The sequence below is a fragment of the Ranitomeya variabilis genome, chromosome 6, assembly GCF_051348905.1.
Source record: "Ranitomeya variabilis isolate aRanVar5 chromosome 6, aRanVar5.hap1, whole genome shotgun sequence".
NCBI lineage: Eukaryota > Metazoa > Chordata > Amphibia > Anura > Dendrobatidae > Ranitomeya > Ranitomeya variabilis.
Window position 1 is genome coordinate 384,621,024 of NC_135237.1, and position 14,492 is coordinate 384,635,515.

Consider the following 14,492-nt stretch of genomic DNA (forward strand, 5'->3'; position numbering starts at 1 on the left):
TACATAATTAAGACGTGTACTACCTTATATTATACCCTGATATTAGCGTGTTGTACCACACAATTGGTGGTCTTGTATTTATTTCTATGTAGCTACATAGTCGGCCTCAAGAATGACTTTCTCTGGTGGGCCCAAGGTGCCCCAGTCCGACGCTGCCCTTAATGACCCCAGCTTTTTTCAGTTTTGCATTTTCGTTTTTGGCTCCCCCTCTTCCCAGAGCATAACTTTTTTATTTTTCCGTCAATATGGCCATGTGAGGGCTTATTTTTTGTGGGATGAGTTTTACTTTTAAACACATAATTGGTTTTAGCATGTCATGTACTAGAAAACGGGAAAAAAAATTCCAAGTGCGGTGAAATTGCAAAAAACGTGCAATCCCGCACTTGTTTTTTGTTTGGCTTTTTTGCTAGGTTCACTAAATGCTAAAACTGACCTGCCATTATGACTCTCCAGGTCATTGCGAGTTCATATACACCAAACATGTCTAGGTTATTTTTTATCTAAGTGGTAAGAAAATTCCAAACTTTGCTAAAAAAAAACAAAAATCGCAATTTTCTGATACCCGTAGCATCTCCATTTTTCATTATCTGGGGTTGGGTGAGGGCTTATTTTTTGCGTGCCAAGCTGACATTTTTAATGATACCATTTTGGTGCAGATACGTTCTTTTGATCGCCCGTTATTGCATTGTAATGCAATGTTGCGGCGACCAAAAAAAGTAATTCTGGCATTTTGAATTTGTTTCTCGCTACGCCATTTAGTGATCAGGTTAATCCTATTCTATTGATAGATCGGGCGATTCTGAATGCAGCGATACGAAATATGTGTATATTTGATTTTTTTATTGCTTTATTTTGAATGGGGTGAAAGAGGGTAATTTAAACTTTTACATTTTTTTCCACTTTTTTCATATTTTTTAAAACATTTTTTCTCTTACTTTTGCCATGCTTCAATAGCCTCTATGGGAGCCTAGAAGCTTGCATAGCCTGATCAGCTCTGCTACATAGGAGCAATGCGCAGATCGCTCCTATGTAGTAGAATTGCTCACTTGCTATAAGTGCGGACCACAGGGTTGCGCTCACAGCAATCCGGCATCAACAACCATAGAGGTCTTCAGTATACCTCTGGTTGTCATGCCGATGCATCGCTGACCCCCGATCATGTGACGAGGGTCAGCGATGCGTGCATTTCTGGCCCCATGGCCGGAAGCGCTACTTAAATGACGCTGTTCGAGTTTGACAGCAGCATTTAACTAGTTAATAGCGGTGGGTGGATCGCGATTCCACCCTCCGCTATTGCGGGCACATGTCAGCTGTTCAAAACCTGATCTTCATTCCTGCCACCATGTTGAGTTCCAGAAGACTAGTGATCCCACACTAGGACACCCTGAGGAGCTCTTTACCACTACATTTCTTGATTGTGGCCTCTCAACCTGCATGCTCCGAGAGGGAGAGAACGATGCCCAAAACTTATAGCAGCCACGGCCACAGGAACATGACGGTGGGAATGGCAAATTTGGGATAATGAGTAGGATGATGATAAGAGACAGTTGCTGCTAAGTTTTGTTGTTGTTAAGTCACGAAGCCAGAGGGGAGGACCAGGGTGCGTTGGTTGAAGATGAGGTGGTGGATGACAAAGTCACTGACCCAACCAGGGAAGCTGGCATGCAGAGCGAGGCCAGCAATGCAGAGGGGGAAGAGATCGAAAGAACAGAAACAGACAGGAAGAGGCAGTGGGGTGACCAGAAGAAGAAGGTGGGCAACTGTTCTGCAGAGCACTGACAGTCATGAATTTCTCTGTCAAAGAGTTAGCTTTTCCCCAGTCTCGCACTTTTTTAAAAAGAGTTCTGAGATAAACAAAATGGCCATTTGCAACCTGTGCTATGCAAACATCTCCAGGGACCTGACCACTAAGAACTTAACCACCACCATCATGATTAGGCACATGTGACTTAAGCACCCGACTGGGTCCATGATTGGTGCCATTGGGTAACACAGATGCCATATCCCCAGTGCTAGGGTGCTTCCCAATCCCCTTCCAAAACACTGGTGCAGATGCCTCCTGCCCTGCAACTATCCTTGCTCATTCAGACTTACTATCATCAGGGACTTCCAAATCCTTGTCCCAGCCCAGCGTTCAGCTGTCCCTACCCAAGGCCTTGGAATGAAAAAGAAAGTTCCCAGCCACCCACCTAAAGGCCAAAATGCTAAATGGGCAAATTTCCAGGCTGCTTGCCATGAAAATGTTGCCATTTAGGCTGGTAGACATGGAGGATTACCTTCAACTTATGGCAGCAGCCGTCCCTCCGTACTTGGTCCTCAGCGGCCTCTTTTTCTCCCGGAGTGGCATCACTGCCTTATACCAGCATGTGTCCAGGAGTGTCATGTGTGCCCTAACCAACACACATACTGGCATTGTTCACTTAACGAGTGACACATGGACAAGCCCTTGTGACCAGGGACACTACATTTCTCCGATGGCACTATGGGTGAACATTGTGGAGACTGGGGCAGAGTCACACCCTGGCACGTTGCATGTGCTCCTGATGCTGAGGATTGCTGGCCCTACTTCTGTCAGGGTTTCCTACATCTTCTACAGCAGTTCCTGCCCCCACTCCTTCTCATCCTTCATCCCAAATGTGGTATCTCAGAGGACTTCATCCACATCAGCCGGAAGCTGGAAGCTCTGCAGCACTGTCTCAGAGAAGTGGCAACAGGCTCTGCTGAAGCTCATTTGTCTAGGAGACAAACCGCACACTGCAGGAGAGTTATTTAAAGGAGTAACAGACCAGACAGATCTGTGGTTTTTGCCACTGAACCTCCAAACCTGACATGGTGTGTGATAATGTACGTAACCTGATGGTGGCTGTGAAGCTTGGCAAACTCACACACGTACCATGCTTGGCACATGTGCTCAATTTGGTAGTTTAGCGGTTTTTGAAAACAAACCCAGATTTGCCAGAGCTTCTTGATAAGGTTCGTAGCGTCAGCGCCCATTTTTGCAAGTCAGATACAGCTGCCGCCACTCTGGCAGCCCTGCAGCAGCGCATGCAAGTGGCAGCTCAGACTGGTGTGTGATGTCACTAATGGAACTCCACATTGCATTTGCTGGCAAGGCTTTGTGAGCAGAAGAGGCCAGTGGTTGAGTACCAGCTCCAACACACTGGTCGGTATTCTAGTCACATAACTGAAGAGTGGGTATGGATGTATGACATTTGCTTTATTCTCCAAGGGTTTGAGGACTGCACAAAGATAGCAAGCAGCAATGATGCCATAGTCAGAGCAACTATCCCACTTATGTGTCTACTTAAACAGTCGCTGCTCACAATTAAACATGAAGCTTTGCATGTGAATCACGTGGGGATGAAGGAAGAAATAACAGAGATTGTAGCCAGCCAATCCTCATCTCATCTGCCTAGCGCAGTTTGGGTAACAATGAGGAGGTGGATGCTGAGTAGAAGGAAGAGGAAGATCAGCAGCTAGTGGCTAATGCAACAGAAGCTAGTAGCCACACAACCTTTGTACTGTCTCTCTTATGAGTATGGGCTGAGGCTGGGAATAAGGAGGAAAAGAGGGAAGAAGAGGAGATGGAGAGTCATCTGTTATGATGACCTGGTGGTTAGGAGCACTAGGAATGACCTGATGAGCAAACTAGAAATACAGGACAAGCTCTGGGAAGTGGGAGCTCTGCTGACCGCAACCCCTAATCCTATCACAAACAACTAGAAATAGCCATGGAGCGTACCTGACTCTGCCTAGACGCCTCTTCACAGCCTAAGAGCTAACTACCCCTAAAGATAGAAAATAAAGCCTACCTTGCCTCAGAGAAATTCCCCAAAGAAATAAGCAGCCCCCCACAAATATTGACTGTGAGTTAAGATGGAAGTCACAAACACAGGAATGAAATAGGTTTCAGCAAAGGAGGCCAGACTTAACTAAACAGACTGAGGATAGAAAAGGTATCTTTGCGGTCAGCATAAAAAACTACCAAAAAATCACGCAGAGTGTGCAAAAGAGACCCCCGCACTGACTCACGGCGTGGAGGTGCCACTCTGCATCCCAGAGCTTCCAACTAGCCGGGCAAAATCATGATAGCAAGCTGGACAAGAAAAACAGTGGTAAACAAATAAGCTAGCAGGGACTTAGCTTTTGCTGGAGTAGACAGGTAATCTGCAAGATCCAAGAGAGAACTGAACCAGTACCAGAACATTGACAGCTGGCATCAAGTAACGATCTAAGTGGAGTTAAATAGAGCAGAGCCTAGAACTAAACGAAGTCAGCTGAGGAAGGAACCTCAGAGCCAGCAGCTCCACTCACAGCCACCAGAAGGAGTCCATGGACAGAACTCACCGAAGTACCATTCATAACCACCGGAGGGAGTTCGAGAACAGAATTCACAACAGTCATCATCATGGTGGAGAAAGGGACGTGTTGGCCATATGGAGCTTGTCACAGATGGCTGACATTTTGTACCGCTGTCTTTCCCATGACCCTCATGTCACATTCATGTTGGCAAAAAAAGCATACTAGTGGTTCACCTTGCTAGACCCACGCTACGAGAAGAATTTTGCATCTCTTCTTCCTGAGGTGGAGAGGTCATCTAAAATGGTGCTATAGCAGAAAGTGATTGTGGAAAATATGTTGAAAAAATTCCCATCAGACAACACTAGCAGCAGGGGGTAAGCTTCTTTGCCCAACCAAGGAGGAGAGGCAAGGGAGACACACAGCAGAGGCAGGGGTACACTGTCAAAGACATGGGTCAGTTTCATGACATCAGCCCAGCGCCCAGGGCCTGATTACTGGGTATTTTTGACAAGGAAGGAACATTTTTTAATGATGGTCAAGCAATACATGGCCGACCAAACCTAATTCTGATGTGATTTTCAACTATTGGGTCTTAAAACTGGATACCAGGTATGAGATGGCCTTCTATACATTGGAGGTGGTGTGCTGCCCTGCTGCTAGCATTTTGTCTGAGTGGGGTTTTAGTGCCATCGGGGAGGTTATAAGAGACAGGTGCTTTTGCCTGTCAACAGAGAATGCAGACTGGCTCACAGTTATAAAAATAAACAAGGCTTGGATTAGCCCACACTTTTCCACACCACCAGATGACAGCAGCACATAAAGTGTTTGTAACATTCAATATTTTAATTATGCCCACCAGTTGTTGCTTTTCAGGGTTCTATGGATGACCCTCTTCATAATTTCTGTCTGGCTTTGCAATTTCTGCAAAGCCTTTATGACTGTATAAGTACATGAACTATACTTTCAAAATGTTTTTGCTAAAAATGTTGATATGGATTCAATGACTCACTCATACAGTGTAACACTGTTATTGTTGCATTATAGTGGTATGTAAAACATACAAAAAACTTAGAAAAATAGTTCAGGATTAAATTAATTACTCATCCATACAGGATTGCATGCTTTATATCACATTTTTGTGGTATATAACAGTAGAAAAAAAGTGTTTGAAAATTTTGCTTCTTTCTTCACATTTCTTACCCAAACAATATTCTATTTTCTGTGGTACATTTTTGTGATATATAAGATGGAAAAAATGTTTACAAATTTATCTGGGTTAAATTTGTCAGCCATACAGTATTACCTGTGCTTTCGTTGGTATGTAATCCTCCAAAAACTTTTTCAAAATTTTATTAATATTATAATACTCACCTATAGATTATTCTGTGGTCTGGAGAACATTTAGTTGCTATACACTCACTGGCCACTTTATTAGGTACACCATGCTAGTAACGGGTTGGACCCCCTTTTGCCTTCAGAACTGCCTCAATTCTTCGTGGCATAGATTCAACAAGGTGCTGGAAGCATTCCTCAGAGATTTTGGTCCATATTGACATGATGGCATCACACAGTTGCCGCAGATTTGTCAGCTGCACATCCCTGATGCGAATCTCCCGTTCCACCACATCCCGAAGATTTCATGTTGTTTACGCCAAATTCTGACCCTACCATCCGAATGTCGCAGCAGAAATCGAGACTCATCAGACCAAGCAACGTTTTTCCAATCTTCTACTGTCCAATTTCGATGAGCTTGTGCAAATTGTAGCCTCAGTTTCCTGTTCTTAGCTGAAAGGAGTGGTACCCGGTGTGGTCTTCTGCTGCTGTAGCCCATCTGCCTCAAAGTTCGATGCACTGTGCGTTCAGAGATGCTCTTAGGCCTACCTTGGTTGTAATGGGTGGCGATTTGAGTCACTGTTGCCTTTCTATCAGCTCGAACCAGTCTGCCCATTCTCCTCTGACCTCTGGCATCAACAAGGCATTTCCGCCCACAGAACTGCCGCTCACTGGATTTTTTTTCTTTTTCGGACCATTCTCTGTAAACCCTAGAGATGGTTGTGCGTGAAAATCCCAGTAGATCAGCAGTTTCTGAAATACTCAGACCAGCCCTTCTGGCACCAACAACCATGCCACGTTCAAAGGCACTCAAATCACCTTTCTTCCCCATACTGATGCTCGGTTTGAACTGCAGGAGATTGTCTTGACCATGTCTACATGCCTAAATGCACTGAGTTGCCGCCATGTGATTGGCTGATTAGAAATTAAGTGTTAACAAGAAGTTGGACAGGTGTACCTAATAAAGTGGCCAGTGAGTGTATAATCCTCCAAAAACTTGTTCCAAATTTATTGGTATCATATTACTTAGGCCGGTTTCACATGTCAGTGGCTCCGGTACGTGTAGTGACAGTTTTCTCACGTACCGGAGACACTGACAAATGAATGGGTCTATGCACATGCCTGCGTGTTTTCACAGACCGTGTGTCCGTGTGCAAAACACAGAGACATGTCCGCTTTTCTCCAGCAGCACGGTCTGCAAAGCGTCCCTCACACGTGCACACGGAGAACAGTGTGCACTCTCCTCCATGTGCACGTACCGCCGCAGGATAAACAGCACTACAGTTAAGCGCTGTCCCCTGCGTGTGGTGCTGAAGCCGGCATTCGTCCCTTCTGTCCTGCTCGGCTGAAAGCAGCGCTTGCAGGAGAGAAGGGATGAAAGATCAATTTTTTTTTTGTTAAAAATAAAGTTTGGGGACACCTCCCGCATCCCACACCTCCCCACCCCCCGCGCACCCGCCCACTTGCAGAGAAATACTCACCCAGCGGGCGCACGGGGGGTGGGAGGCGGGAAGTGACCCCAAACTTTATTTTTAACAAAAAAATAAATATAAAATAGATTTTTCATCTCTTCTCTCCTGCAAGCGCTGCAGGGGACAAGAGATGAATGCCGCCTTCAGCACCACACGCTGGGGACAGCGATTACTGTAGCGCTGTCTCTCCTGCACGGTCCGAGTGGTCCTCAGGCGGCACACGGCTGCCGCACGTGTGCCACACTGATGTGCTACGTGAGCACACGGACACACGGACACCGATAACTCCGGTACCGTTTTCTCCGGTACCGGAATTATCTGGACGTGTGAGACTGGCCTAACTCATAGGGAATTACGTCTTCTTGGGAACATTTCATGTTCAAAATTTATTGATATCATATTGCTCGCCCATAGGACATTTCATCTTCTTGGGTATATTTTATTTATTTTACTCCTTTATATAGCACCATTAATTCCACAGTGCTTTACATACATTATCGGCACTGTCCCCGATGGGGCTCACAATCTAAATTCCCTATCAGTATGTCTTTGGAGTGTGGGAGGAAACCAGAGTACCTGTAGGAAACCCATGCAAACACGGGGAGAACATACAAACTCCTTGCAGATGTTGCCCTTGGTGGGATTTGAATCCAGGACTCCAGCGCTGCAGTGCTAACCACTGAGCCACCGTAGCACCCTACATTTTATTGCTATAAAAGCACCAAACAAAGCGTTCAACAATTTATTTGCATTATAGTGCTCACCTTTTGACTATTCCATGGTCTGAATACATTTACTTGCTATATAATCCTTCAAAAACGTGTTCCAAATTTATCAGTATCAAATTGCTCACCCACAGGGTATTACATCTTCTATGGTACATTTCGTTGCTATAAAAAGGTAAAGAAAAAGTGTTCAAAATGCAGCAGTATCATAATACCCACCCATAGGGTAGAATCCAAAAAAAGAAGGGAGTATAAAAAAACCCAATTAAAATTAAAAATTTTATTAATATAAATATTAAAATAAAATTAATGGCAAAATATTACACATGAGTTTCAAAAAAGGGGGAAAAAACACTAGACAGAGTGACAGCTGAGCAGTATGGCTTTACAAATACACCATAATTATAACAGGTAAGGCAAATGTACACAATTATTATAGTAAAAATAGAATATATGTCCCTTGTAAGCAGGTAAAAAAAGGGGTAAAGTGCTATTGCATATGTGCAAAACAGGTTGCTGCAAAAATGGCAAGTGTACACTTGTTCAAAATGCAGCAATATCATATTACTCAGCCATAGGGTAGAATCCAAAAAAAGAAGGTAGTACAAAAAAAAACCAATTAAAATTAAAAATTGTATTAATATAAATATTCATACAAACCTATTACATTGCCAGCTATGGTGCTCTATAACAGTTGCAACCAGTAGGCTTTTTTCCATATGATCACCATTATTTGTTGCAGGGTGTGCACTTATGTGGGCTGTGTATAATAGCATTAAATTGTTCTTCTACTCCTTTCAAGCATTGGACTGTTGACGTGACCGTTTTTTTGTTTGCACAGACCAAACGTCCACATGAAAAAAAACTTCAGCATGCACTATTCACTCTATATTTCGGATGATATCTATTCAAGTCTGTGGCTGAAGCAAAAAATAAATCAGATCCCGTACGGATAACATCCAATTTTTCTGGATTTATTGCAATACTTAACATAGAAAAGTGTTTTTAGTTATCTAAATTTTACAAAATGGTGATGTCTAAAAACAAATTCCATGTGAATGCCATACGGATGGCTTACAGATGGCATACTGATTACAATACAGATTAAATACTGTGCTTCGTTCACTTCAGGTTTAAATACACAAGTGGCCAATACAAAAAATATTTTCAAAAGCCATTTCATGCAAGATCCCCTAAAAAGTCAAGTGGGCACTTCCTCCAACTGGGGAAGGAAGGTTCAATCACAAGAGGAGATAAGGCTTCTTTACAATGAGGACTATTAATCTGTAGATGGGCCTAACTCAGGCGCTGGTCACAGCGGGAACCCTTGATGGCTTCAAAAAATACTTTTTTTTAGACGAAAATAACAAATGCTCATGTAAATCAGTAAAGCTCATTTTTGAATGTTTTTGGTCCAGTGGATCAAACAATTGGAATCAAGAGAGAAGGATTAGCTGTTTTGGGATGGACTGGACAATGCGTTGCGGTTCTGATTGCACCCCTTCCCATCCATCGGTTGAACTTGATGGACATTTGTCTTTTTTTAATGACATTAACTATAACTATTTCAAAACATTGTAAATACATGTAGCTTAAATTTTATTTAAAAAAATACTCCAAAATGCAATATCACAATAACAACAAATCATACATGGGTTTCATCTCTAACTAGACAGAAAGATCATCTCCATTATAAAATCCTTTCATTGGTCAAGTTAGCAAAAGTCCTTTACACCTCCGACAGCAAGTGACCTACATTTGATCTCAAGTGTCGTAATTATCAACTTTTTGATATAAATAGGTGCACTCAGCTGGTGTATAATACGGGCAACTCATAATTCTTCCATTTCCAGAACCATTGGATTTGCATGGCCATCGTTTTGTAATGATGGTGATGTAGCAACTTGATTTTCTTTCGCATGGCCTTTGTCATCTTCTGATATCATTGGCCTCAACTTATCGCATGAGAAGATGAGGATAAACCGTAACAGACAGGCCATAGAGCTCACAGCGATGATCACAGCTGTAAAAGGTAAAAGCAATGTTAGGACAATTAGAAGGTAAATGTTTGCGTTATCTATATTTTGTACATGAAAACCAAAAGAGAAAAAAAACATCAGTAATAATATGGTTAAATATCTTTTTCCGAGAACATCAATTAATAACTCACACTTCAACTACTGGAAATCTTCACCATTGAACAGAGTGTTGTTTTAAACGTTATGGACACATTTGGGCTATGTGCACACGTTAAGCATTTGCTGTGGATATTTCTGCATCAAAAGTGTTTCTTTTGGAAAGAAAAATGTGAGTTTTTCAGAATTTTTCATGCATTTTTCCTATTCATTAGAATGTGTGAAAAATGCTGCAAAAATGCTGAAAGAATTGACATGCTTCAGATTTGCATCTGCTTCAAATCTGCAAGGAAAAAGTTAATACAGGATTGATACAAAGCTCCTAATCCTCTGTATTGGCATAATGAACAATTTAATTCTGTCCACCTTTAGCCATCACTAGAGGGAGCTGAAGAGCTCACTACATACTGTTTTATAATTGAGTTACAGATGAAGATGGCACGAGTTGCTGAATCCAGTGCTTGGCTGCAGCGGTCAAATGTGCAGTACTCAGGATGTCAGCTCTGCAGCCTGTAAACAATCCCTGGGAGCGGTGGTGGAGAGCCAGTTGTGGAGCAGAGGTTGGTAGTGAGTAATGTTTCTTATTTCTAGCCTGTGGAAGCCTATGGGGTAGAAAAGTCAAATTGTGGAAACCCATTTCATTTTGTATAGGATCTATTGATAGTTTATTAAAGGTCATGCTCTTTTAAAGAGCTAATCGCAGTGGTATAAATTCAGCTGTAAAAAATGTGTATTGTATTTGTGGCAAATGTGCAGCAGACATCAATAACTGCTGTGTCTGAAGTCACAAACAGTCTGGCAGTGAAAGAATCGTGACGAAGGACAGTCCTCGGATAAGACGTTATCTGAACATGATCGGGTGGTAACAGAGTGGGTTCGGCGTGCTTGAATAATATGTTCGAGTCCATGCGCCTGCATGTCTCGCGGCTGTTAGACAGCGGTAACACATGTAGGGATTGCCTGTTTGTTAGAGAATCCCTGCACGTGAGACATGCACCTGCGGGGACTGAAACATATTTTTCGAGCACGCCGAAGACACTCAGCACACGAGCATGCTCGGATTATCAATTGCTTATCACTACTAGAGAAGCATTCTCATGTTTTTTCTAATTCCCTAAACCGGACTGAATGTGTATGTAATGAAGGGCAAGTACAATAAAACACTTTCCGATCGCTGTCTGCCTCAGTTTCCAGCACCACTCTGGTCCTCTGCTCACTCATGCAACCGAAATTCCGACTCGTATGGGTGCGCATGCTCCGATTTGGGGATCCACTTGCAGCATGCTGCTATTTTTTTCTCATGCCAAATTATTATGGAAAAAAACAGTAGATCTGCACTGACCCATAAAATAACATTGGTCCGAGTGCTATCCAATAAAACTCAGCCATGTTAAACTCTCTTCTGAGTGAGCCCTTACAATGAGGCTCCATAGGTTAACGTACATGGTAAAAGCAACTTGTGGCTCACATATTTACCACTTAATGATCCGTTAGAAGAGGACCGACCTTGGAAACCAGGGAAGAAGATGATCATGAAATGTATTACCGCACTTACACTACATTACACACACAGACTGGTTTAGGTAATCAAAAGAACGCTTCTTTAAGAGCAAACAATACATGATATGAACCCCTGTATGCTCAGTATACTGTACATGAGGGTGTTTGGTTTGAGACAAAAACAAACCATCTATGTTTGAGCATAGAAAGCCGTGCTTGTCATTACCACTTATGCAAACATCAGCTGCACCCTACTGAGAAAGACATAACTATGCAATACACATGAAATACCCTCAGGCTTTCTTTAAGAGCAGCCATGTAATTTTCAAAGGAGATATGTCTTGAGATCCAAGTTTGTGGAGTGTTGGCAATGTCTCAGGTTTCCTTAGAGCTTTTGAAAATGCTAAGAAAGCAGATTTTTGGTCATATGGCATATGTAGTAATCTAAGTTCTAAATACTGTGCATATGTAGTAATCTAAGTTCTAAATACTGTGAATAAACATTGTGTGTGAATGTCCTGGGGCGTCTTGTCTGCATAAAATTCTATATGATAAGTCCAAACAATTCTATGTACATACCCCACATCTACATCACAATAATGTATCCGACCTAAGCTATGCTGGTGATTTTCCTCCGAATAATCACACATATTTGGGTTAAGTGGTCACATACACTTATGAAGAAATACTATTAACTTACAATTTCGGGGTTAATCTGCAGGATAATAGCATTCTGAACTTGCCTGGCGTCGGCACCTAGACCTCCACCAGCACTTAGACCTCCACTGCAGGGTAGCGTTCAGATTTCAGACACAGGGGCGGCACCAGCACGGGTTCAGTCACCGCTCTGTGTATAGAGAGTGGCTGTGTCCGCACCCCCCGCAGTGACTGACAGCAGCTCAGTGTAACACTGCTGGGTTTATACCTTGTTTCTTCGGCATTACTTTTGCATGTCTTGGCTTTAACCCTTGCTCCTGTCCCCCTAACTTGAAGGGATACTGTAGTCTGTTACCTGTATGGATACAGCTCAGTTCCTTGTACTGCTGCGTAGCTGTACATGTGCTGTGATGTCTTTGGCCTGCTGCATGACCACCCACATGTGCGGTCCCTGGCTGCCGCTGTGGAAGCTATCAGCAGCTTGCAAGGTCCTCTGCAGCTGGTGGACAACTTTCCACGTGTGTTCAAGCTAGCAGACACTGCCAGGTGCCCTAAGTCACAGTTACTGTGCTATCTGTGCTGTAATGGTTTCTGTTTGTGCTTAGGGTGCACGCGGCCACACCTACCCTGCTTTTATCAGGGTTTGAGTGTGCACCTGTGTTGCTTTCCTCAGCCTATCGCTGAGGAGCAGCTTCTATATAAACTCCCTCTTTCCTGTTGGGTGTTGCTAGAGCATTGCGTTGTGTTTCTGTGTCTTGCCTTGTGAGTTAGGTATTCAGCTCCCGTTCTATCTTCAGTATGTTCTGGGAGAGCTGATACCTGTCTTCCGCCTGTTCTGAGGGCAGAGTACCCAGAACCGCCTATCCTGGAGGCTGCATATCCAGATCTGTTTGTGTTTTGTTTTTCCGCCTATTCTAGGGGCAGAATACCCAGACCCGCCTATCCTGGAGGCTGCATATCCAGTACCTGATCCTGTCTGAACTGTGTCCATTGTGTTATGTTCCTGAAGTCCTTTTGTGTGGCACCCCGCACCCAGTGACTGAACTTTCAGGGCTCATCTTTTAAAGATGGAGTCCGGTGTTCTTGCTGAGCTCTTACTATGCTGTGCTCAGCCTTCCATGCGGTGCTAACCCCGTCTGGCCCAGTTCCAGTCCGGCAGTGCTTGCACCATCATACTTGAGTTCCTTCATTTGAGTAAACTTTGTTTCTTCATACCTGAAGGTGTGCGGTGTAATCTAGTTCTGCATATCGCCATCTTGTCCACATGCTCAGCTGCCACAGACCCTGCTCACTGCCCTTCCCTATTCTGGGTAGGTCCAGGTAACTCTATGTGGTCCAGTGGGTCCACATTCCATTCCCACTAGGGACGCTCACCCCACGTCGTTATGTCCTACGCGGAGGCATCGGCTCGGCCGCATCTACGGTCGCAGCCGTAAATCAGCATTAGGGCCAGCTGTCAGTGACACTTCAGTTCATGCAATGGCTTTCCTTGCTCTTATTAGAATGTGCACATTGTACATTCAGCAAGGCAGCAAAACCATGAATGAGTACATATGGAAATAAGGAGTAAAGAAATGTATGTGAAAATAAACAGATTATATATTATACCTCTTCAAAGAACTTTTACTCTAATGACTAGTGATGAGTGAATGTGCTCGCCACTACTCGTTACTCGCCCGAGTATCACTATGCTCGGTGTACTCAACGAGCATAGAGCATTTCCGGGATTACTCGTCGGTAACTGGTATCTCCACCCAGCATTTTTGGTGGACTTTAGAGACCCAATCATGCTGCAGGGATTGTCTGCCAGGCCATGAAACGCCGCAGCCATCTTTGTTGTGGTCATGCAGTGATTGGCTTGGCCGCACAGCATCATCCCGAGTATAAGAGACCTGGCGCCGCCCTGCTCGCCGCATTCTGCTCCGGAATCAGTGAGAGTAGGGAGAGCTGCTGCCAAGAGAGGTTCAGAACTCCTAAATCCACAACTCCTGGGAAACCAACAGTCCTTTTTTACGGCTAATTCGTGAGTCCCGATATTGCAGCGCTAGGTAGGCAGGGCACAGCATATCCACATCAGTGCAAGGCCTGCAGGCACTGTATGTGCGTCCATTGCTCCCACTGCATCCCTTCCAAAGCTCCATAACAGTCTGCTGCTGCAGCTTGTTTACTATATACCTAGTTGCATTTTTTTTCCCAAAAAATTCACCCCCCAAAAAAATATATACAGTCTGTTTTGTCAGACTGAGGCCTGTTTAAAAATCATAGTTTGTCAGGCATACGTAGCATAGTTGTGTGCTAGTCTTGAACCACTTTTTTTTGTTGTTTGTTTTAAATTCACCAAAAAAGGCCTCATATATCTGCGTGCTCCA

At 43.7% G+C, this 14,492-nt stretch overlaps 1 protein-coding gene across 1 annotated transcript in view; it reads right to left on the reverse strand.

Annotated features, from left to right (window-relative positions):
* Positions 1-8,790: 8,790 nt before the first annotated feature.
* Positions 8,791-14,492, reverse strand: part of LOC143782555 (uncharacterized) — a 56,909-nt gene continuing 51,207 nt past the window's right edge. The window contains exon 7 of the mRNA XM_077270095.1: positions 8,791-9,854. Within this exon, the coding sequence (XP_077126210.1) occupies positions 9,664-9,854 (191 nt within the window). The 3' untranslated portion in view covers positions 8,791-9,663. The remainder of the gene's footprint in view (positions 9,855-14,492) is intronic.